The following is a 24,620-nucleotide window of genomic DNA, read 5'->3' on the forward strand; positions in this document are numbered from 1 at the left end:
GAAAAGCAAAGTTGGGATTTCTTTCAATATTGAGGAATCTTGATTTCCATGAAGTTTTAAAACTGTACAAGTGATTTTATGATGATGGAAAGATATATTTCTTTGACTGTTTAAGATAGTTCAGATAGTTCAGTTCAGTTCAGTTCAGTCATTCAGTCATGTCCAGCTCTTTGCGGTCATCACATGGGGAAGCTAAAACAAGGCTTTGCATGTGCCCAAGCCATCTAAGATTATCAGTGTCACATTGGCAGCTAGTAAATTGCACAAAGAATGTAAATGGAAGAAAAGCTCTTTCTGATGGGCAGTAAAATACAGTAAATTGGGCAAGCAGCTCTGGCCCCACTGCAGTCAGTCTGATTTTCCTGTGATGGATTAACACTCAGAAGTCACCGTGACTGGGCCGAACGCCCTTGGGCCTCCCAGATCCCTTGTGCCAAACTGTCTTCAAACCAGGGAGGGCTGGACTGCCCACCAGATGCACGCACAGAGGCCCACCTAGACACACACTTTAACTTTCTGACTCCTCCAGCCACTTCTAAATCCGAATGAGATATGACACCTGATGAAGAGCAATACGGCATCATGAGTGCCTGCCCGAGACTACAGATGGAACCCAGAGGTATACAGAATTAACGCCTTGGGGCCAAAACTGGCCAGTGGGAAACAGGAGGAAGTTCCTCTCTCCCCACCGTCCCCTGAGCTTCAAGGCGACCACTCCTCTGGGGAAGGACTGTTAGGGAAGGCAGATGGGTGCAGCCGCCCCGTGACCTGTGAGTCCTTGCAGCTCAGTGCAGCAGTGGCTGACTGTGCTCTGTCGTCCCTTACCTCGCTGCACTTCCCTTTTTCCTCACTCTCACTGCTTTGGGGGTGCACATTCCAAATAAAAGCCTGAATGTTAATCCTCACCTTATGTTTGTTCTCTGGGAAGCTAAAGTTAGAATTTTCTTGCGTATTTAATTTTTGTGTATATATGTAATGTGTATTTTTATAATAGAAAATTGTTAGCAATTAAAACCTATCTTTCTCCAAGTTATTTTGTACATAGTGAAGGTATGTTGTGTGGGTTTTCAGATTAAAAACTCAAGAGTGAACCATGATTGGACAAAACTCCTGTATAACAGTGTTGTTATTGATTTGTTAAAGCCATCTGTGGATGCTTCTGAAAGATGCAAATTATGGGGGCTCTTGAAGCTAATCACAAGTGGCAGTACTGACTGTTCAGGTAGCTGCCCGCTTTTGTGGCTTGCTTGACAGTTGTGTTCTTGGAAACATAGCATTGGGTCTGAATGGCCGTGCCAGCACTCAGACCCTTTCCTAACCCGCCCTCCTCCTATTCCTGACCGCACTGCGTCCGCACTGCTGTGCACGGGCTGCCTCTGGTGCGAGCGGGCACTGCCCTCTGGTTGTGGTGTGTGGGCCGCTCATCATGGGGGCCTCTCTGGTTGCAGACCCCGGGCTCTGGGCAGGTGGGCTCAGTGGTTGGGGCCGTGGACTCTGCTGCCCTGCAGCATGTGGGGCAGGGGATGAGCCGTACCCCCTGTGCTGGCACCTGGGAAGGCCCTGCCCAGGTGTTTGGAAGGGAAGTCAGAAATGGGAAGGCAGCAATATCATCTGGAACAGGAGACACACTGGGGAGACGTCAGGTGAAACGGCTGTCAGGATGCACCCCGTGTGGCCGCCCAGCCGCGGCACCTTCGGGGGAACCACCCCTACGGTTTAGCTGCCTGGGGGCCTCTAGACTGTGTTTTGAAAAGGTGACAAGTGACTCTCAGCTAATCTCTGTGGGAAAGATGTTCTGACCTCGATTGCTTTGTCCTTGGCTTCTCAGCCGTTTGACTGTCTCCTGTCTTGTTTGCTTCTCCCTTTCAGCTTCATTCCTGCTGGATCCCTCAGTTGTCCTCACCTTGGCTTTAGTCCAGGCTTGTCACTCGGTTTACTCTCTGGACTGATGACTTTACACACCCCAGTTTTCTCTAGCTTCCTCTTTCTAGGATTCTTCCTGGCCTCCACTTGAGTCATGACCTGCATTCAGTCTGGGCTGCAGCATTCAGGCGAGCAGGGAGAAGACGGTGTTCACATCCTTCTTTCATTTCAATTATTACTACAGTTTTGTTTTTTTCTAGTTTCTGCTTTCAGATGTGTAATGTTAAGGTTTCTGGAGTAGTGGTTCTCAAACTTGTGGGCTGTAGAAGCCCTTTCTACTCTCTAACTCACTGAGAATCCCAAATAGCTATACACATTTACTGACACAATGGGAAAGAACCCACCTGCAGTGTGGGAGACTCAGGAGATGTGGGTTTGACCCCCTGGAGGAGGAAATGACAACCCACTCCAGTATTCTTGCCTGGAAAATGCATGGATGGAGGAGACTGGTGGGCTGCAGTCCCCGGGTGACAAAAGAGTCAGACGTGACTGAGCAACCGAGCACACACACACACATCTACTGTATTAGAGACGGAGAGTCTCTATAAGAGATGAAAGAACTTTAAGTAGTAACTAAAGCTATAAGAGTAATAACTCCAGTTCTAGCATATTTTAACATAAATAATATTTACAGTGAAAAATAAGTTTATTTTCCAAAAGATAAAAATACTTAGAAGAGTGGCATTACTTTGTAAATCTCTTTATTATCTGGCTCAATAGAAGACAGTTTAATTCTCAACTGCTTCTGCACTCAATTTGTTTTGTTTCAAGTATAGAAGAAAATATCTAGTCTCACCCAGATGTGTAGTTGGAAAAGGGCAAGTCTTTTATATACCTTGAAAAGAGTCTTAGGGACCCAGAAGGGTCCTCCAATCATACTTTGAGAGCTACTAATCTTAAGTATAGTGGGAAAATAATGACCCTTTGCAAAATTAACTTTAAAGAAAATTAATTCTGAATTAAAAACCAACAACTACATTAGAAGAGTGTTATTCCAAATAATCTAATCTGTTATGAATATTTCCAGAGTTTAGGTAATTTTCAAAGAACTAATTTTTGAAGGCATCCCAACATTTAATGTGTTGACATAACATGATAAAACCACCACAGTATTGTAAAATAATTAGCCTCCAATTAAAATAAATTAATTAAAATAAATAGATTTGCTTAAAATTCACATTGGTATTAAAAGATTTTACTATATCATGTGAAAAAAGTTAAAGGATATCTCTGATACTTATTTGAAATGGATCAAAAATTATGAAAACAAGGAAGAAAACCTTGTATTATGTGAACACTAAATGTGTAATAGGAAAAATAGGTTCGATTGTTAACAAATCTTAATTTAGAGACACATGTTCTGAAACTTTTTTAAACATCACACAGTAATGAAAAGAAATATATATATATATATATTTGTATTAGTGAGGAAATTCAGTTTGTCCTTTGGAGAAGATAGTGATCTAAAAAATCAATATTCATTGGATGAATTCTTCCTGTGTGAGACATCTAAAATCGTCAGACTCAGAAGCAGAGAGCAGGCTTGTGCTTCCTAGGGATGGGTGAGGAGTGGGTGGGGAGTTGTTGCTCAGTGGGTATCAGGTTATACCAGGTCAGTAAGGTCCAGAGAGCTACTCTAAACACAGCGCCTATAGTTAACAGTAAGGTATTGTTCGCTTAAAAATTTGTCAAGAGGGTAGATTTCACATTGAGCATTCTTAACGCCCCCCACACACAACAAAGGGACATGGGAAACTTCTGGAGGTGATGGATGTATTTATTACCTTGATCATGGTGATGGGAACTTGTGTCCAGATTCACCACATTGTATACATTGATTATGTGTGGGTTTTTGTATATCAATTATGCCTTAGCAAAGCTAGAAAAAATGTTAAATTTTTAAAATAATTAAAAAATTATCATGTATATGGAGATTTTCCTCAGTAGCATCTGCAGAGCTGAAATGGAGTGTGAGCCAGGAGCTCTTCGGAAGAAATCTGTCAGTGTCTGCCTGCTTTAGCAATGCCTCTCTCTGTCAGAGATCTCCCATCTGATGCAAGTAGGATGTCTTTTGTTCAATAGCAAATTTTCATGAAATACATGATTTTTTTCACTAGGTAAAAGAACTCGTATAGCATTTTCCTCTAACACCACATCACCCCCAAACCATGCTGTCTACATGCCATGGGTCGGGCTCCCAGATGTCACCGAGTGGCCACCAGCAGCCCACACACATCACGCTAGCATCGCCTGTGCACACTCAAGCAAGACTTTCTTCACTTTATTTTAACAATAGTGTGACTTTTAATGGCTAATAACTTCAGCCCACTGAGTGATAGCAATATTTTGACTCATAGAAAAATAATTCTCCATTGAACAATGAAATTTTTAAAACAAAACTTGTTTACAGCTTATGTTCTTCTTATGGCATCTTATAGAGGAGTTTTATGCCCAAAATTAGATTATAATCTTCCTCTGAAAAAGATCGTTTTTATCTGTTTTTTTTTCATATGCCTGGCATTGTTTAATAGGAACCTGAGTACATACAAAGCTGTATTAAACCCTTACTATGTGGCATGCATTCATTACATATACATGCACGAGAGGTCCTTGACTCCCCTGGTTCCAAGGAGCACGTTTTCTTTTTTTCAAATGGCTCAGATTTGTAAACTTTCCTCTGCCTGAGATATTTGGAGAATGTGATGAAAGCTGTATACCCTCTTCCATCCCAGAAAACACATAGGTCTGAGGAACTGCTTTATCCAAACCTGTACTCCAGTCTTGCATATAGAGTCGCTATTTCCTTAGACCCCCTACTTTCCTTCAGCTTCCATCACTAGGCATCAAGCAGCTCCAGCTAGTTTCAGTAGAAGAGGAGACTCAGTAGCTCACACAGTGAGAAAGCTCAGAGGGCAGACTCGCTTGTGGGCAACTGAACCCAGTGGGTCACACTGTCAGCAGTACCCACTCTTCCTCTTTAGCAGCGTTGGCTCTGTTTTCAGGGACGTGGTCTCCAAACGGCATCAGTAACAGTCCCTGGTAGTGGCAGACTCCATCCTCTTTTTCTCACAATTTCAGAGGAAAAGAGAACGCTTTGTTGATTATTTGAGTAAAATGTCGGGGGAGGCCTGACTGTGATGACTTGATCTGTTGATTCTCTGACTCAGTCACTTTGGCTGGAGAGCGAGTCTTCTGACTGGTCAGGCCGGGTTATACGCTCACTTCTGTGGGAAACAAGCAAGTGAAGTGACTGACAGCTCCAATGCGTTTGAATCAAGGCTTTTAAAAGAAAGGAAGAGAAAGAGGAGGAATAGGTTGAGAAGCACTTGTGCCTGAGTGGTGATAGGGATGACTTTTGACAGCAGAGGAGCCACGTAAAGGATCTGATGAGTTGTGACCCTTATTAGCGAGTTCCCTTCATGTCTGAAGCAGAGGGGAAAGACATGCAGCTGGGCAGAAAGGGAAGAAGGTAACATATAAGAAAAAAGCTTAGAAATTCACCTCTGCCATTGACCTGATTCATCCAGCTGGTTATTGCTATTTCTGATTCTCTGCTACAATGAAGAGATTCTAAGGTGGGAGTATCTTTCATTTTCTCTCATTTTGCCTTTTAGGTGGACAAAAAAATCGTAAGAACTGAGATAGGAGTTCTTCTTCGCCTCTCACATCCAAACATTGTAAGTGGTTTTTAGCCTACTATTTCAAATAATCTGCAAAGTAACCGAAAGAGATTTTTGTTCTTTACTGTCCATTCTGATGATAAGAACTCCTTCTTTCACCACTAGTAAGTAGCCACCTTGGCCTAATTCTTGTCCTTATCTGATCTTGTCTTTCAATTCTTTAACTGAATAAATCTTAAGAATAATACCCCTTGAAAGAGTTTCAAAATGGGCAGACCAGCAATATATACCATCGTTATTTTCATGCATAAAAGGATAACTGAAATTGGAGAGCTTTTTTTCACTCTAATAAAACACAGGCTTTTTCCTTTTGTGTGCCTATCTTATTAATACGCCATTGCTGAAAATGCCTGTGAAGAAAATGCTTTGCTTTCCAAAGTCATTTGAGTCTCCTGTGAGAGAGTATTTGCTTCAGAAATAATGCAAAGATTAAAATAAATAACATGCTTGAATGGGGAAAATAAAACGTGCTCCGAAGCTCTGCTCTAGGCTATATCCAGATAAAGGCACCAAGGGAAAGAAGGGCTGGGGGAAGCTTCCTTAAGCCAGTGAAATGAAAAGAACAAAATCATTTTCTGGGCCATAACTTGTTTTTATAAAGTGAGCCAGTTACTTAAAATATTTTATTCATTTCACTGAGAAATTTGTGGTGTCTCAGAGGATGACCGGCATGCTTCGGCTCAAGGCAAAGTGCTTACAAGTTGTTTATTAGTTAGCAATTCAGTCAGAAAACTTGAATATGCTGGTCTAAACAAATATTTTTCTTACGAGAAATCAGAAGGTAGGCAGTTGTTAGCAAATAGCTCTTCGGTGATGTCATCCAAGACCCATCCATTGGTTCTCCCAACTTTTGTCCTTTTTCCTGATCCCAACTTGGGATCTAACCCACCCCTCCCCCCGCCCCCTGCATTGGAAGCATGGAGTCTCAGCCACTGTGCTGTGTGTGCTTAGTCACAGTCGTGTGTGACTCTGTGACCCCGTGGACTGTAGCCTGCCAGGCTCCTCCAGGGGATCTTTCCAACCCAAGGATCCAACCCAGGTCTTCCTCATTGCAGGTGGATTCTTACCATCTGACCCACCGGGGAAGCCCAAGAATACTGGAGTGGGTAGCCTATCCCTTCTCCAGAGTTTCTTCCCAACCCAGGAATCGAACTGGGTCTCCTGCATTGCAGGCAGGTTCTTTACCAGCTGAACTCTCAGGGAGGCCCCTTAGCCACTGTACCCCTAGGGGGCTCCCGCTTTCCCGTCTTCAGGGAGCAGCTTTCACCTCCATGTTTCTCCCTCGTGGCCCTAAAATGGCTGCTGTACAGTCTTCACAAGTCTCCAGGTCTGTGTTCAAGACAGAAGGGAGCGGAAAGGTTTAACCAGCAGAGTCTGATGAGAAGCATAAACGCTTTTCCAAAATTTCCAGTTGCAGAATTCTCTTCAGATTTTACTGGCCAAAGCTGGTCACACAATCACCCTAACCTGCACGAAGACTGGAAAATTAAGGACCTGGGTTATCATAAATGGCTTAGACTAACCATAATCCATAATTTGAGACTAGGTACCTTGCTTCCCTAAACAAGAGTTCTGTTTGCAGTAAAGTAGGGAGAGAAGGGCTTTGGGTAAGCAATTAACAAAATTTGCCATATACAGTCACCACTTTGCATTATCTATCTTATTTCTTTCAAAGAGAAGTCAATATGAAATTTTCCTCAAATATATATGCCAGTCCTGGTCACTTGATTCTCAGAAGGAAAGTATCCAAAATTGGATGGATTATCTGAATATCATGAAAACCCTGTTATGATCAGTCAAATCACTATCTCTGTTACTTTTCTGAGTGTTCTTTTATCTACCAGCAACTCTTTAGCTGTTAAGGGATTCCCTTTCTGTGCTGATAGAATTTAACCTGGTCCATTCTGTCTCAGACCCCTAATTGAAGTCCTGTTCTGAGAAAAAGAAACATTCACATCTCTACCAGTCATGATGGTTTCAAATGGTTTAGGAAGTTTTGTTTGCCTCTGGTTTGTTTTTTTTAATTCAGTTGAAATTCAAACATTTGGATGATTTGGCAAAATTTAGGAAGCACTTCTAGGGCAGCTATCTTTAGCTATCAAAAGGGGAAATATAAAAGTTCAAAAGGATCTTTGAACACATGAGGTGACTGATAAAAAACAACCAGAGAGTGACAGATGACTGCCTGCGACTAGAATAAGGAGCTGTCGTAACCATAGTTTTAACGATTTCCTAAGGATGAAAATAAAAAATTTGTGATTTTTTATATCTTTTCCCAGATAAAACTTAAAGAAATATTTGAAACCCCTACAGAAATCAGTCTGGTCTTAGAACTCGTCACAGGAGGAGAGCTGTTTGACAGGTGAGTGGGTCCTGGGAGTGTAGCTACAGTACAGTTTTGCATCCAATCACAAAAAAATAACTGAAGGGAAATTTCTCCTGAAATTCTTCATAATGACATGTTATACCGGTTAATAACTTCTACTAAGATAAATATTTGATAAGATGTGGGTAAATGAAAATTTGGGATGCTTAGTGAATGAAAAAAAAACATTGTGCTATTTACTTTTGCAAACATCTACTTTCTACATACAAAACAATTTCTAAAGTCATACTAAATCTAAGCTCAACAGTAAGATTCAAGAGGATATTTTGTGAGAAAGTATTTGATGAAAATTATAGATAGTTAAGCATGTATTATAATAGTATTCTTTGTTATGATCCAAAGCTCATGAAAATCGATTCTCTCCAAATGATTGTTTCTGGGCCTACTTTCTTTTATAGGCTCTTTAAAGAGTTCCAAGTTGCAGAGAAAAATATGTTCTATTATATCCAATTATAGCCAATTTTAGTTGTCTGTTCATACATTCATCACTCAAAGCAGAGCTTTGAGGGTGCAGGGAGTATGTCTGGAAATCTGGTAGAGCGTAATACAGACACGTTATTTGTGCAAGTTTTAAGTTTGTGCATGCTTTAAGTTTCCATAGCTCTCCCACCCTCCTCGTCTTCTCAGAATTCCCTCTTTGCCCTGATGTGGTCTTGGGAGCTCTTTGCTGTGCTGATCAGGGTAACTAAACAAAAATTAATTTGCAAGAAGACAAAGGAACTGAGTAGGCTTATATTAGAAATGGTGAGAAACTGCAGTTTCTGTGATGTAAACATCTTATTGGTTGAAGAATGGGTGAAGAGATATGTGGACTGAAGGCAGAAGAGAGGGTGAGGACCACTGATGTAGCCTGAACGCCTGGAGCACAGTAAATTCTCAGTAAATAGTTGCTTCATGGGTGAGTACGTGAGCAGCTGCTGCAGTGAGTGGCCTCAGAGGAGAAAGATGCCTAAGGGAAGCAGGCTTAGAATGTGCTGGAGAAAGGCATGCCCCCCCTTCCCCCTCCCCAGCTCCACCTGGTTAAATTTGCTGCCTCTTCAAGAGCTTGCAGAAGTCTTCAAAGTTGTCACTGTTGTTCAGTCACTAAGTCCTGTCCAACTCTTTATGACCCCACAGAGCCCACCAGGCTCCTCTGTCCATGGGATTCTCCGGGCAAGAATACTGGAGTGGGTTGCCATTTCCTTCTCCAGGGGATCCTCCTGATGCAGGGTTCCAACCATGTCTCCTGCATTGGCAGGCAGGTTCTTTACCACTGAACCACCTGGGAAGCTCCATTTTCAAAGGTCTGTCTGCTTTTAATGTTACACAGTGCAGATTTTGACCTTCAGATCGGAAGGAGCAAAATGGCCTTGATTGGAGCCACATATATATCTTCAACAGATAGATAATTTTGTTCAGATGTATATTAAAGTTTCCTTAGAACAGGTTATGTGAATAACCAGATTTTAAAAATTATAGCATTTACACTGTGTTCATTCTTTATAGATAAATGAATCACCTGAGATACGTAAGCATAGGTAGCCTCAACATATACTTATTGTGGGATTTGGTTCATAGCCAATTGGACTCATGTTGTAAATCCTGACTTAAGGAACAAATGACTGACTCAAAGTGGTTTGCTTAACTTCTCCGAACCTCAGAACAAATTCGAAGCTGTTGTGTGATGCTAAGGAAGCCAGGACACTCTGATCTGCTCTAAGGACAGCTTTGTCTTAAAACCATTGCGTTCCCTTGTGCTTAGTCAAGACTCCTCTGGACTAGTTCCTTTGAATGTTGCCTAAATTTGTCCATAGTTGTCCTTTTTCAGCGCTTCTTAGCTTACTCTTTCATGGACATATTCCTTCTTCAGGTACATTAATAGAGTCAGATTATAGTTAGATCCTGCTGGCTCTGGAGTCGTGAAGTCTCCCTAAGGAAGACTGACACATTTCTCTGCTAATTGTGGTCTACCAGAGAAAAACCTCCCGTTCTTTGTAAATAATTCCAGGACAGGAATTTTCACAATTAAGTAAATAGTATTTGCTCTGTACCTTCTTACCTCTGTTTGTTTCAGTCATTTTGGAAATAGGAGTCTCTTTTCCCTTCTCCCCAGCCTTTCTGGGTCTCTCATCTTGTAGTCAAGTTGATTTTTATGGGATAGAATTAATTCAGCTATAGATAAGAATGAAAAACTAAATGTCAATAAATTTCATTTATAATGATAAATATTCAAATTTAGCAGAGGACATCTAAAGAATGGTAGACAGCCAGTAAAGCACTCAACTAACTACTCTATGAACTCTTAGTGGTCGTAGATGATAGACTTTTCCCCAAAAAATGTTGTCCACATGTCTGTTGCCATATCTGAGATAAATGTGGTTTCTCCATTAAGTTACTTAATCCTACAGTTATCTTTAAATTTGGGTCAAACTGAAAATATATCCTGCATTATTATCCACTTACTGCTTGCTTTCCTGAGAGATCAAAATCATAATATGGTCTCTTTTTCCTGTACTTAGGTCAAAACCCAAATTTATTTAATTGTAATAACATAAATTCATTCCTGGTCTAATGATGACTCGAATAATATATAATGAATGAACTAATGGAGCAATTGATGAAGAGATAATTATGTTAGCCCATTATAGTCAAATGGTGTATGACTATATTTTATTAGCAAAAGATCTATGTTGCTGCTAAAAACCTAAACCTGATAAGTATAAATGAAATCTGCTATTTTCATATAGCATATGAATAGTAAATTGTAAGGGACAATGGATTACAGTTTTTGGAATAAAATCAGTGATATTTTGTGCCCAAGGAAATTCCCCCCAAAAATCTGCACAAAATTACAATATCATGAAAAAAATCTCCACAACATTTTCTTCTCCATCTTTCTCAATCTAGTTACAATTCTTATAAATTTATTGAACTTTTCAAGTGGATAAGGTATGAGATAACTTAAGAGTAAATTTCCAGTTTTTCTTTTTCCAGAAAATGATTGTATTATAAGGCAACTAATTCAGCAGTATCTTTCTGGTCTTCTAATTAAAATTTTTTAACTTTTTGTTTTTCTTTTCCTGATTTTTGTCTAACTCTAGTATCAGAATATCTTGTGAATTTTTTAATTTGTCTTTTTTCTGCTTTCTCCTTGTGTTTTTGCTTGCCAGGTTATGCTTGTTCACATGTCAAACATTACTTATAAAAGGTTTTAGAATTTAAGGCTTTAAATGCTGTTGCCTCGAAAAAAGCAAATTTTATTTTGCTCCAGTAGGCAGTTAAGGTAAGGAACAGATCACTTTAATCTAATCAGGCATTGGACTGATTCAAAGCTGGGTTTCCTGAAAGCAAATCTATTTCTTGTCAGCTCTTATAGGTTTTGCCCTTTCAGATCAGATCAGATCAGTCGCTCAGTCATGTCCGACTCTGCGACCCCATGAACCACAGCACGCCAGGCCTCCCTGTCCATCACCAACTCCTGGAGTTCACTCAGACTCACGTCCATCGAGTCAGTGATGCCATCCAACCATCTCAACCTTTGTCGTCCCTTTCTCCTCCTGCCCCCAATCCCTCCCAGCATCAGAGTCTTTTCCAATGAGTCAACTCTTCACATGAGATGGCCAAAGTATTGGAGTTTCAGCTTTAGCATCATTCCTTCCAAAGAAATCCCAGGGCTAATGTCCTTCAGAATTGACTGGTTGGATCTCCTTGCAGCCAGGGGATTTTTGCCAAGGATCCCCTTCCTTGGCAGATCCTAAATGCCAGCTTCTGTTCCCTCTACCATATAAGGTGGCCTGTCAGCTGCTGATTTAGAATTCGTCAATGCCTTTAAAGAAAAAGCACAAGCATCAGATATCAGGTTTGCTTTTCTTTATTTTTCATCTCTTCTAGAGCTTGGCTCCTAAAGCCTTCACTTCCTTGGTAGCTCTGTGGTGTCTTCAAGTATACTTTATATTTTATTTAGCTGGTTTTCATTTTTTTTTACCTGTATGCTTGTCCACCCCACCACTACTGAGAGCAAAAATTCAGTACATATGGTTTAAAAGTTCTTTCACAGACAGCAGTGTGTCTTCCTCTTTTATGTCAACCCTTGGGACAAGCAGGATGAAAAGCACTGTCCCACTCTGCAGATGTGGAACCTGAGGATGGAATGGTCTTCCCCACATAGGCAGTCGGTCTGTCTTCTGGTCCAACTCTTCCTCCCTATATGGCCTCATTGTCTTTCTTTTTAAATCCAGTTAGGCTGCAGTCCATGGGGTCGATAGGAGTCGGACACGACTAAGCGACTTCACTTTCACTTTTCACTTTCATGCATTGGAGAAGGAAATGGCAAGCCACTCCAGTGTTCTTGCCTGGAGAATCCCAGGGACGGGGGAGCCTGGTGGACTGCAGTCTATGGGGTCGCACAGAGTCAGACACAACTGAAGCGACTTAGCAGCAGCAGCAGCAGCCCCTTTCAAATTATTTATAAGAGAATAAACTGCTGTTTGTTTTGTTTAAGGAGAATCCCTGATGTATTGCTTGAAAAGTGAAAGTGAAGTCGTTCAGTCATATCTGACTCTTTGCAACCCCACTGACTGTAGCCTACCAGGCTCCTCCATCCATGGAATTTTCCGGGCAAGAATACTGGAGTGGGTTGCCATTTCCTTCTCCAGGGGATCTTCCCAAACCAGGGATTCAACCCGGGTCTCCCGCGTTGCAGGCAGACACGTTACTGTATGAGCCACAGGGAAGCCACTTGGCCTTGTATTGCTTGGTCCTGTGCAAAAAAGTATTTAAGTTACTCATCTTTCAGGTTTTTCTAAGGCATTATTATTCTCATTTTTTTTTTAAGACCACAAACTGTAGAAATTGATAAGTCATACAGTCAGGCCTGAAACTCACTACAAACTTTTTTTTTTTTTTTTTTCTTCATTTCCCCAACTGAAAATATTCTCTTGCAAGAAAATAATCAGTTGTCAATATGCAGGAGAAGTAGTGGTTATATTTGGAGATTATGCATGTAGCTCCTTAATTACCTGACAGAGTCCTAGTATTTCAGTCCTGATAGTCATCTCTACTTCAGCATTCCTGGGTCTCTGCTCTTGGTGGAAATAAATGGAATTGTCAGGATACAGTTATTAGGAAAGAATCCTAGAAATGGAAATTAGGGCTTTTCTCCAGTCTTCATGGAGTTGTGTCATGGTTGGTTTTATGGTTAACCAAACTCAGAACACATCTGAATTTGTGCAGACTGTTGTGTCAAAAAATTGTCATTAATGTTGAAATGAAGATATGTAAAATCTTACTGTCTAAAAGGATAATTAGTCACTATAATGAGGGCCATTTTTGAATGCCTTTTAGAGTCCTGGCAGTGACAAAGCATTTTACTAACCATGATCTCATTTAATTCTCAACAGCAACACATATAAAACTTAGGCCTTGATATATACATATTTTGTAGACCAGATAACTTGAGGATCAGAGAGGTCCATTAACCATTAGGTCACTCAGTTTACAGTGGATCTAATAACAACAGCAATAATTAAATGGAACTGAACTCTAGTATGTCAGATTCCAATGTATATGATTTTTCTAACACACCATACTGCTGCTATGTAAGCAGATGCTAATATTCTTAATATTTAAAAATGAAACTTCAAATTAGTGACATAACATTTTATTCTGCTTAAGTGTGGCTTAACTTAAACATTAATATGTGTATATATAAATACATATTCTCTTTATGTAGTTTTATCTGTCTACATATAAACAAAACGTGCTTTGATTTGGAGTGGATTTAAAGTCTACTTTTTCAGAAGCTTGACTATAAAGGGAAAAATAAGTGAGGCAGAGAAAGGGATGCAGGGTAAATGGAGGCTTAGTCACTGTTTTAAACTGGCCCACTGGTAACACATTAATTTGCTGAAGGAAGGAGCCTACTGGATAGGGAAGCAGAAGAGATCTGAGAGGGACTTTTATTTGGAACATCCCGGAGATGACCCTGAGGGAATAAGATCAGAGTCACATAAAAGGGTTGTTTTAGAAAAAGTTTCTCTCTTCCTCAGAAGCATAAAGAGTCAAGCTGCAGAAGGGTCAAAGGACCTAGAATAGTCACAGCAGAAAGGAAGAGGAACACACAGGACTTACTACCGGGGTGGGGTTGTGATTCAGGCCTATTTACACGCTAACATATTAGTCTGGTGCACTTCCGCGAGTGCTGGAGAGAGGGTTGGGACGCCTGAGCGGAGCCCCCTGGGCAGTGCAGCAGGCTCAGCTGGGCGCCTGTAGGCGGAGGAGAGTGCGTTCCAGGAGCGGATGTGACATGAGTTCATAAGCAGAAAATGAAGAAGGAAAGTGAACCGAGGAATAGCATTCAACCACGAAAAGCAGTGTTTCTTTGGTATATACTGTGTATGTCTCTCTTCTGATGTCTTTTTGAGCCTTCACTTTCTCTGCCATTGCAGTAGACTCCTACTGGCGTTAGTTTCACTTTTGGCCATCCGTCCATCCGTCAGTGTTTAAGGCACAGCTTTGATCCCAGTTTAGGGGCTAGAGCCAGACATCCTGGAATGTGAAGTCAAGTGGGCCTTAGAAAGCATCACTACGAACAAAGCTAGTGGAGGTGATGGAATTCAAGTTGAGCTATTCCAAATCCTGAAAGATGATGCTGTGAAAGTGCTGCACTCAATATGCCAGCAAATTTGGAAAGCTCAGCAGTGGCCACAGGACTGGAAAAGGTCAGTTTTCATTCCAATCCCAAAGAAAGGCAATGCCAAAGAATGCTCAAACTACCGCACAATTGCACTGATCTCACACACTAGTAAAGTAATTCTCAGAATTCTCCAAGCCAGGCTTTAGCAATATGTAATCCGTGAACTTCCAGATGTTCCAGCTGGTTTTAGAAAAGGCAGAGGAACCAGAGATCAAATTGCCAACATCCGCTGGATCATGGAAAAAGCAAGAGAGTTCCAGAAAAGCATCTATTTCTGCTTTATTGACTATGCCAAAGCCTTTGACTGTGTGGATCACAATAAACTGTGGAAAATTCTGAAAGAGATGGGAATACCAGACCACCTGACCTGCCTCTTGAGAAACTGGTATGCAGGTCAGGAAGCAACAGTTAGAACTGGACATGGGACAACAGACTGGTTCCAAATACGTCAAGGCTGTATATTGTCACCCTGCTTATTTAACTTATATGCAGAGTACATCATGAGAAACGCTGGACTGGAAGAAACACAAGCTGGAATCAAGATTTCCGGGAGAAATCTCAATAACCTCAGATATGCAGATGACACCACCCTTATGGCAGACAGTGAAGAGGAACTAAAAAGCCTCTTGATGAAAGTGAAAGTGGAGAGTGAAAAGGTTGGCTTAAAGCTCAACATTCAGAAAACAAAGATCATGGCATCCGGTCCCATCACTTCATGGGAAATAGATGGGGAAACAGTGGAAACAGTGTCAGACTTTATTTTTCTGGGCTCCAAAATCACTGCAGATGGTGACTTCAGCCATGAAATTAAAAGACGCTTACTCCTTGGAAGGAAAGTTATGACCAACCTAGATAGCATATTCAAAAGCAGAGACATTACTTTGCCAACAAAGGTTCGTCTAGTCAAGGCTATGGTTTTTCCAGTGGTCATGTATGGATGTGAGAGTTGGACTATGAAGAGGGCTGAGCACCGAAGAATTAATGTTTTTGAATTGTGGTGTTGGAGAAGACTCTTGAGAGTCTGTTGGACTGCAAGGAGATCCAACCAGTCCATTCTGAAGGAGATCAGCCCTGGGATTTCTTTGGAAGGAATGATGCTAAGGCTGAAACTCCAATACTTTGGCCACCTCATGCGAAGAGTTGACTCATTGGAAAAGACTCTGATGCTGGGAGGGATTGGGGGCAGGAGGAGAAGGGGACAACAGAGGATGAGATGGCTGGATGGCATCACCGACTCGATGGACATGAGTCTGAGTGAACTCCGGGAGTTGCTGATGGACAGGGAGGCCTGGTGTGCTGCGATTCATGGGGTCGCAAAGAGTCGGACACGACTGAGTGACTGATCTGATCTGATCTGATCTAGCCCAGAAGGCTACTTGCTACTTTCAGTTCTTTGAAACATGACCAGAAACCCCCTCATAGTCAGGCCTTATCCTGCTGTGTCAGGTTCACCACCTGCTTTATTCTCTTCTCAGGCCATTGGGTCACAGAGAGTCGGACACAACTGAGTGACTGACAGAAGCACACACACACACGCCCACCTTGTTAACCAGAGGAATTTTTCGTCCTTCTCAAGGAGCTCACAGTCTAAAAGAGAGAAAGTAAAACTAATATGGACCCAAATATTATTTGTAATACTACCAACACCTCCAAAAATGTGTACTGGAGCTTATAGAGACAACCATACTATCACAAGTTTTAAAAAAATAAAGGAGGGCAAGAGATAAAAAAAAAACAATGATAAGCATCAGTAGTACAGAGAAAACCTATCACAAAATACTTTGCATTTACTACAGAATGGTCACAAATTTGGGTGTAAGGATTCATAAATGCTATAACTGGGGCATAAACACAGTCCATTGGTTACAAATTAAGGGGGTCTTCTATGCCAGAAATGACTTCAGGGAGCTAATAAAGCCTTTTGAGCTGAATCTTAAGTAGGAAATAGGAAATCAGCAGGTGAAGGGCAGAGAGATGGGAGAGGGATGTCCAGTGCAGAGCATGCTGGGTGGGGGTCCATCTTGGGAATTATTCTAGACAGCAAAGCAGTTCCTGTACACCTGTCAGATGGATGACTGAATAAACTCTATGCTCTTGGGCTATTTATATAGCTTTGGGTCAGGCTTTTGATTTGTAATATGAGAGTTTGCACTGGGAATCCCTTAGACCCATTTCCAGATCTGCAATTTGATTTGGCCTCTTCTTTCTACGCTGTCAGCTCCTTTGCCAGCACCCACAGTGATCCATGGTTCCCTCACTCTCTTGCTCAGTTCAGTTCAGTTCAGTTGCTCAGTCGTGTCCGACTCTTTGTGACCCCATGAACTGCAGCACGCCAGGCCTCCCTGTCCATCACCAACTCCCGGAGTTCACTCAAACTCATGTCCATCGAGTCGGTGATGTCATCCAGCCATCTCATCCTCTGTCGTCCCCTTCTCCTCCTACCCCCAATCCCTCCCAGCATCAGAGTCTTTTCCAATGAGTCAACTCTTCGCATGAGGTGGCCAAAGCACTGGAGTTTTAGCTTTAGCATCGTTCCTTCCAAAGAAATCCCAGGGCTGACCTCCTTCAGAATGGACTGGTTGGATCTGCTTGCAGTCCAAGGGACTCTGAAGAGTCTTCTCCAACACCACAGTTCAAAAGCATCAATTCTTCTGCGCTCAGCCTTCTTCACAGTCCAACTCTCACATTCATACATGACCACTGGAAAAACCATAGCCTTGACTAGACGGACCTTTGTTGGCAAAGTAATGTCTCTGCTTTTCAATAAGCTATCTAGGTTGGTCATAACTTTCCTTCCAAGGAGTAAGCGTCTTTTAATTTCATGGCTGCAGTCACCATCTGCAGTGATTTTGGAGCCCAGAAAAATAAAGTCTGACACTGTTTCCACTGTTTGCCCATCTATTTCCCATGAAGTGATGGGACCAGATGCCATGATCTTCATTTTCTGAATGTTGAGTTTTAAGCCACCTTTTTCACTCTCCACTTTCACTTTTATCAAGAGGCTCTTTAGTTCCTCTTCACTGTCTGCCATAAGGGTGGTGTCATCTGCATATCTGAGGTTATTGAGATTTCTCCCGGAAATCTTGATTCCAGCTTGTGTTTCTTCCAGCCCAGCGTTTCTCATGATGTACTCTGCATATAAGTTAAATAAACAGGGTGACAATATACAGCCTTGACATACTCCTTTTCCTGTTTGGAACCAATCTGTTGTTCCATGTCCAGTTCTAACTGTTGCTTCCTGACCTGCATACCAGTTTCTCAAGAGGCAGGTCAGGTGGTCTGGTATTCCCATCTCTTTCAGAATTTTCCACATTTTATTGTGATCCACACAGTCAAAGGCTTTGGCATAGTCAATAAAGCAGAAATAGATGTTTTTCTGGAACTCTCTTGCTTTTTCCATGATCCAGCGGATGTTGGCAATTTGATCTCTGGTTCCTCTGCCTTTTCTAAAACTAGCTTGAACATCTGGAAGGTCATGGTTCATGTATTGCTGAAGCCTGGCTTAGAGAATTTTGAGCATGACTTTACTAGCGTGTGAGATGAGTGCAATTGTGCAGTAGTCTGATCATTCTTTGGCATTGCCTTTCTTTGGGATTGGAATGAAAACTGACCTTTTCCAGTCCTGTGGCCACTGCTGAGTTTTCCAAATTTGCTGGCGTATTGAGTGCAGCACTTTCACAGCATCATCTTCACAGTTTGAAATAGCTCAACTGGAATTCCATCACTGCCACTAGCTTTGTTTGTAGTGGTGCTTTCTAAGGCCCACTTGACTTCACATTCCAAACCACTTCAGTATTCTTGCCTTGAGAACCCCAGGAACAGTATGAAAAGGCAAAATGATAGGATAGTGAAAGAGGAACTCCCCAGGTCAGTAGGTGCCCAATATGCTACTGGAGATCAGTGGAGAAATAACTCCAGAAAGAATGAAGGGATGGACCCAAAGCAAAAACAATACCCAGTTGTGGATGTGACTGGTGTTAAAAGCAAGGTCCGATGCTGTAAAGAGCAATATTGCATAGGAACCTGGAATGTCAGGTCCATGAATCAAGGCAAATTGGAAGTGGTCAAACAAGTGATGGCAAGAGTGAACGTCGACATTCTAGAAATCAATGAACTAAAATGGACTGGAGTGGATGAATTTAACTCAGATGACCATTATATCTACTACTGCAGACAGGAATCCCTTAGAAGAAATGGAGTAGCCATCATGGTCAACAAAAGAGTCCGAAATGCACTACTTGGATGAAATCTCAAAAACGACAGAATGATCTCTGTTTGTTTCCAAGGCGAACCATTCAGTATCACAGTAATCCAAGTCTATGCCCCAACCAGTAATACTGAAGAAGCTGAAGTTGAATGGTTCTATGAAGACCTACAAGACCTTTTAGAACTAACACCCAAAAAAGATGTCCTTTTCATTGTAGGGGACTGGAATGCAAAAGTAGGAAGTCAAGAAACACCTGGGGTAACAGGAAAATTTGGCCTTAGAGTAAGAAATGAAGCAGGGCAAAGACTAATAGCATTTTGCCAAGAAAATGCCCTGGTCATAGCAAACACCCTCTTCCAACAACACAAGACTCTACACATGGACATCACCAGATGGTCAACACCGAAATCAGATTTATTATATTCTTTGCAGACAAAGATGGAGAAGCTCTATACAGTCAGCAAAAACAAGACCAAGAGCTGACTGTGGCTCAGATCATGAACTCCTTATTGCCAAATTCAGACTGAAATTGAAGAAAGTAGGGAAAACCACTAGACCATTCAGGTATGACCTAAATCAAATCCCTTATGATTATACAGTGGAAGTGAGAAATAGATTTAAGGGACTAGATCTGATAGATAGAGTGCCTGATGAACTATGGACTGAGGTTCGTGACTCTCTCCCCAGCTTACAAATTTAATGGATGCTGGTAATACCCTGTGAAACTGTTTATTTAGGCATGTGAATTTAATACTCTTTGGGAGAGTTCTTAGAAGAAGCAACAATATAGACAAAAATACCATGAATGAAATAAGAAAAAGCATGAATGAAGCTTAGGAGTGGTAGATTTACACAAGGTACAGCAGAATTCATTTAAGTATAATTTTGTGTATTGCATCATGAATGTGTCCAGGCAGCCCTCAGGACTTGATTTCTGAAGCACATCACTCGGGGCTTTTCACCCTGTGTATTTGATCTTCAGTGCCCATCCTCTCCAGGCCAGTGTGTTTCTCACATAAACCTACAGTCATCTAAAAACATCTCCATTTAAGAAAAAGCTGCCATTGGTGGGGCGAGCAGTTGGGCTCCTAATCTTTGTGCCAGGAAGTCTGAGGGCCTCAGGATCTGATCAGATTAGAGCTTTTCAGCTGCGTTGCTTGTGCTAACTTCTGGGCTGGAGATGAACTCAATTCAATTTGCAGCAATTAAGATGACAGGAGCAAATGTACAGAAGTCATATTTTAAAGCAGATCCATAGCGAGAAAGAGGCATCGCCTGTGTTTTCTCATTCTGCATTTAAAATGATGAGAAGATGAGCAGCCCTAGCCATGGGGAAGAAGAACACGTGTTCCAGGAGAAAACAGTGGATGTTGGAAGCATGGCCTTCGAGTTAGAGGCCTGTGGAGGCCATGGGGTGTGGGCCTGGGGGAGACACGGTGCCTCTTTCCCAGAGATCCCTGTGCCCAGGCCCATCGGTGGCTGGGAGGCCTGTAGGAACTGGGACCCCAGGGCAGCCTTTTGGGTTGGCGTTGTGATTAAAATCCTAGGAGAGATTTTAGTTTTAGCAATTGACAATGGAACAACAGGAAATTGTACAGCGTAGATATAAACTACTTGGTCCTGGACCCTTGAAAATGATCTGAAGTCACTAGTATATTTTGTATAAAGCTATAAACTCTTCCTACCATTGTGTAGGTGGCAAATCATGGTAGTATTTGCATTGCCCATGACTTCATCACTCATAGAAATCACAGATATTGTTGTGTTATATTAGCTGTTCCAGAGATCTCGAAACTGTTTATACTCATCAATTTTTTGAAGCTGTGAATTAAGGTTTGCCACTGGACCTTGTTATCTAACTCAGTAGGTCTTATTATTCTACCACATATCCAAAATGTATTTGACAAGCATAATTCATTATAATTAGTTTCCTTTATAACCCATGTAGTTTAATTATATTTTTTAAAACATTCTAAAAACAGTCCAGTAGGCTCTCCCAGACTGCCAGAGGAGGCTGTGGCATACTGCCCTCTGTTCTGTGGTTTGTGCCAGGCAGTTCATTTACACAGGCCACTCTGGCCAGTGCTTAATTAGTGAATCTGAAACCAGGTTTTGAGGTTGTTGGTTTAGTCGCTAAGTTGTGTCCAACTCTTGCAACCCCATGGACTGGAAACCTACCAGGCTCCTCTGTCCATGGGACGCTCCAGGTAAAAGTACTGGAGTGGGTTGCCATTTCCTTCTCCAGGGAATCTTCCTAACCCAGGAATCGAACCTGCATCTCCTGCATTGCAGGCAGATTCTTTACTGACCAAGCTACCAATGAAGCCCTGGTTTTGAGCTTAGTGCCTGGAAAGCTATCTTATGCTTTTGCACTATTTCAGAGTTATTTTTATGGTAGCATTCAGTTGTTTTTTGAGCAGCTAGTTATCTAGACCTCTTGTCTAATAGCACATGGTTATAATGAGGTATCAAAGTTCTGATTAAAACTAGAGTTAGGCTCTCTTGTGTAGCTTCTGAGGATTGTTTCTTCATCAACAGTATTTTGTAGTGCTGTTTTATAAGAGGCACTGAAGAAACTGGATGAAAAGTAGACCTCATATAAGAGAACTCATAAAATTAACTTTTAATGCATTTATGATCTCATTTTATGACATATCTTTATTTTGGTTACTAATTAATTTTCTCAGTTATCATTTGTTACATAAGTAAATTAATATTTTGTGAAAACAATATGTCACTAATTACTCATATGATTTTTGTTGTTGTTCAGTCACGAAGTTGTGTCTCTTTGTAATCCTGTAGACTGCAGCACACCAGGCCTCCCTGTCCCTCACCATCTCCTGGAGTTTTCCCAGTTTCATATTCATTGAATCGGTGATGCCATCCAACAATCTCATCCTCTGTCGTCCCCTTCTCCTACTGCCTTCAATCTTTCCCAGCATCAGGGTGTTTTCCAGTGAGTCAGTTCTTCTGATCAGGTGGCCAAAGTATTGGAATTTCAGCTTCAGCATCAGTCCTTCCAATGAATATTCAGGACTGATTTCCTTTAGGATGGTCTGGTTGGATCTCTTTGTAGTCCAAGGGACTCTCAAGAGTCTTCTCCAACACCGCAGTTCAAAAGCATCAAGTCTTTGGCGTTCAGCCTTCTTTATGGTCCAACTCTCAAACATCTGTAAATGTATTCTCATATCCATGTATCAAAAAATATAAATATACCATTCTATTTTGAATTATTCATTTGTTTCCAACTCTTTGAAACCCCATGGGTTGTAGCCCACCAGGCTCCTCTGTCCATGGGATTATCCAAGCAAGGATACTGGAGTGGGCTGCCATTCCCCTCTCCAGGGATCTTCCTGACCCAGGGATCAAACCCAGGACTCCAGCATTGCAGGCAGATACATCATCTGAGCCAAGAGGGAAGCCCTGAATAGCTAAGTTTCCCAGATTGCTAAATGAAGCAACATTAATATATTTTTATCTAGTAATTGGGCTTCCCTAGTGACTCAATGGTAAAGAATCCTCCTGCCATGCAGGAGATTTGGGTTTGATCACTGGGTTAGGAAGATCCCCTGGAGGAGGAAATGGCAACTCACTCCAGCATTCTTGCCTGGGAAATCCTACAGACAGCGGAGCCTGGTGAGCTACAGTCTGTGGGGTCACAAAGAGTTGGACACAACTGAGTGACTGAGCACAGTAAACTTTTAACTGTATATACATTGTTTGGTTTCTTGGGCATTTTCTTTTGAAATCTCAGCTGAATTTTTGGTAAGAATTGTTATTGTTGCTTGCGAAACAACTGCTGTATTTTGCTGAATTGAGTCACTTTTGTTAGTGCAAGTTCTATTGCCCATTGCTCGGTGAGGCCAGACAAACCGAAATGTCAGAGTTTGGAGCAGAGAAAGGTTTATTGCAGGAACATGCAGGAGACTGGTGGCTCATATTCTAAAAACCCCCAAGCTTGAGCTCCCCGAAGGGATTTGGCAAAGCATTTTTGAAAGCCAGGTGAGGGATCACAGGGTTTGTGATCAGCTCTGCACAGTTCTCTAGTTGGCAGATAAATGAGGTCACAGGGCAGCATCACAGGGGTTAACACACGCCTGGGGCTGTGTGCTGTGCGCTCATGGTCATCAGGTGGTTAATGTCTTCCATTTGCTAGCGGGAGGCTTCACATCTGTACAACTCAGGGAGCAGGCTTCAGATACTGTTGCCTTCCTCAGAGAGGACTCAACAGAGGGTGTGGGGAGGGCCTGTCCTCAGAAGACAGCTTAGGGCCCCACTCCATTACATTTTTTTTAATATAAATTTATTTATTTTAATTGGGGGCTAATTACTGTACAATATTGTATTGGTTTTGCCATACATTGACATGAATCCTCCACAGGTGTACATGTGTTCCCCATCCTGAACTCCCCTCCCACATCCCTCTCCATACCATCCCTCTGGGTCATCCCAGTGCGCCAGCCCAGAGCATCCTGTATCATGCATCGAACTTGGACTGGCAGTTCATTTCTTATATGATATTATACATGTTTCAATGACATTCTCCCAAATCATCCCACCCTCTCCCTCTCCCACAGAGTCCAGAAGACTGTTCTCTACATCTGTGTCTCTTTTGCTGTCACACATACAGAGTTATCGTTACCATCTTTCTAAATGCCATATATATGTGTTAGTATACTGTATTGGTGTTTTTTTTTTTTTTTCTGGCTTACTTCACTCTGTATCCCCACTCCAGTACTCTTGCCTGGAAAATCCCATTGATGGAGGACCCTGGTAGGCTGCAGTCCATGGGGTCACTAAGAGTCAGACACGACTGAGCGATTTCACTTTAACTTTTCACTTTCATGCATTGGAGAAGGAAATGGGAACCCACTCCAGTGTTCTTGCCTGGAGAATCCCAGGGACGGGGGAGCCTGGTGGGCTGCCGTCTATGGGGTCGCATATGGTCGGACACGACTGAAGTGACTTAGCAGTAGCAGCAGCAGTAGCAGTCACTCTGTATAATAGGCTCCAGTTTCATCCACCTCATTAGAACTGATTCAAATGTATTCTTTTTAATTGCTGAGTAATACTCCATTGTGTATATGTACCACAGCTTTCTTATCCATTTGTCTGCTGATGGACATCTAGGTTGCTTCCATGTCCTGGCTATTATAAACAGTGCTGTAGTGAACATTGGGGTACACGTGTCTCTTTCAATTCTGGTTTCCTCGTTGTGTATGCCCAGCAGTGGGATTGCTGGGTCGTATGGCAGTTCTCTTTCCAGTTTTTAAGGAATCTTCACACTGTTCTCCATAGTGGCTGTACTAGTTTGCATTCCCACCAACAGTCTAAGAGGGTTCCCTTTTCTCCACACCCTCTCCAGCATTTGTTTCTTGTAGACTTTTGGATAGCAGCCATTCTGACTGGCGTGAAATGGTACCTCATTGTGGTTTTGATTTGCATTTCTCTGATAATGAGTGATGTTGAGCATCTTTTCATGTGTTTGTTAGCCATCTGTATGTCTTCTTTGGAGAAATGTCTGTTTAGTTCTTTGGCCCATTTTTTGATTGGGTCGTTTATTTTTCTGGAATTGAGCTACAGAAGTTGCTTATGTATTTTTGGGATTAATTCTTTGTCAGTTGCTTCATTTGCTATTATTTCCTCCCATTCTGAAGGCTGTCTTTTCACCTTGCTTATAGTTTCCTTTGTTGTGCAGAAAGTTTTAATTTTAATTAGGTCCCATTTGTTTATTTTTGCTTTGATTTCCAA

The 24,620-nt window shown here is 41.8% G+C and overlaps 1 protein-coding gene across 5 annotated transcripts in view; it reads left to right on the forward strand.

Annotated features, from left to right (window-relative positions):
• Positions 1-24,620, forward strand: part of CAMK4 (calcium/calmodulin dependent protein kinase IV) — a 255,441-nt gene that overhangs the window by 146,101 nt on the left and 84,720 nt on the right. For all 5 annotated transcript variants that reach the window (XM_070794140.1, XM_070794139.1, XM_070794143.1 and 2 more), the window contains exons 3-4: positions 5,538-5,600; positions 7,883-7,965. Coding sequence is in view for 1 of the 5 variants with exons in the window: in XM_070794139.1 (XP_070650240.1) it covers positions 5,538-5,600; positions 7,883-7,965 (146 nt within the window). In the remaining 4 variants the exon portion in view is untranslated. The remainder of the gene's footprint in view (positions 1-5,537; positions 5,601-7,882; positions 7,966-24,620) is intronic.

The sequence above is a fragment of the Bos indicus genome, chromosome 7, assembly GCF_029378745.1.
Source record: "Bos indicus isolate NIAB-ARS_2022 breed Sahiwal x Tharparkar chromosome 7, NIAB-ARS_B.indTharparkar_mat_pri_1.0, whole genome shotgun sequence".
Taxonomy (NCBI): domain Eukaryota; kingdom Metazoa; phylum Chordata; class Mammalia; order Artiodactyla; family Bovidae; genus Bos; species Bos indicus.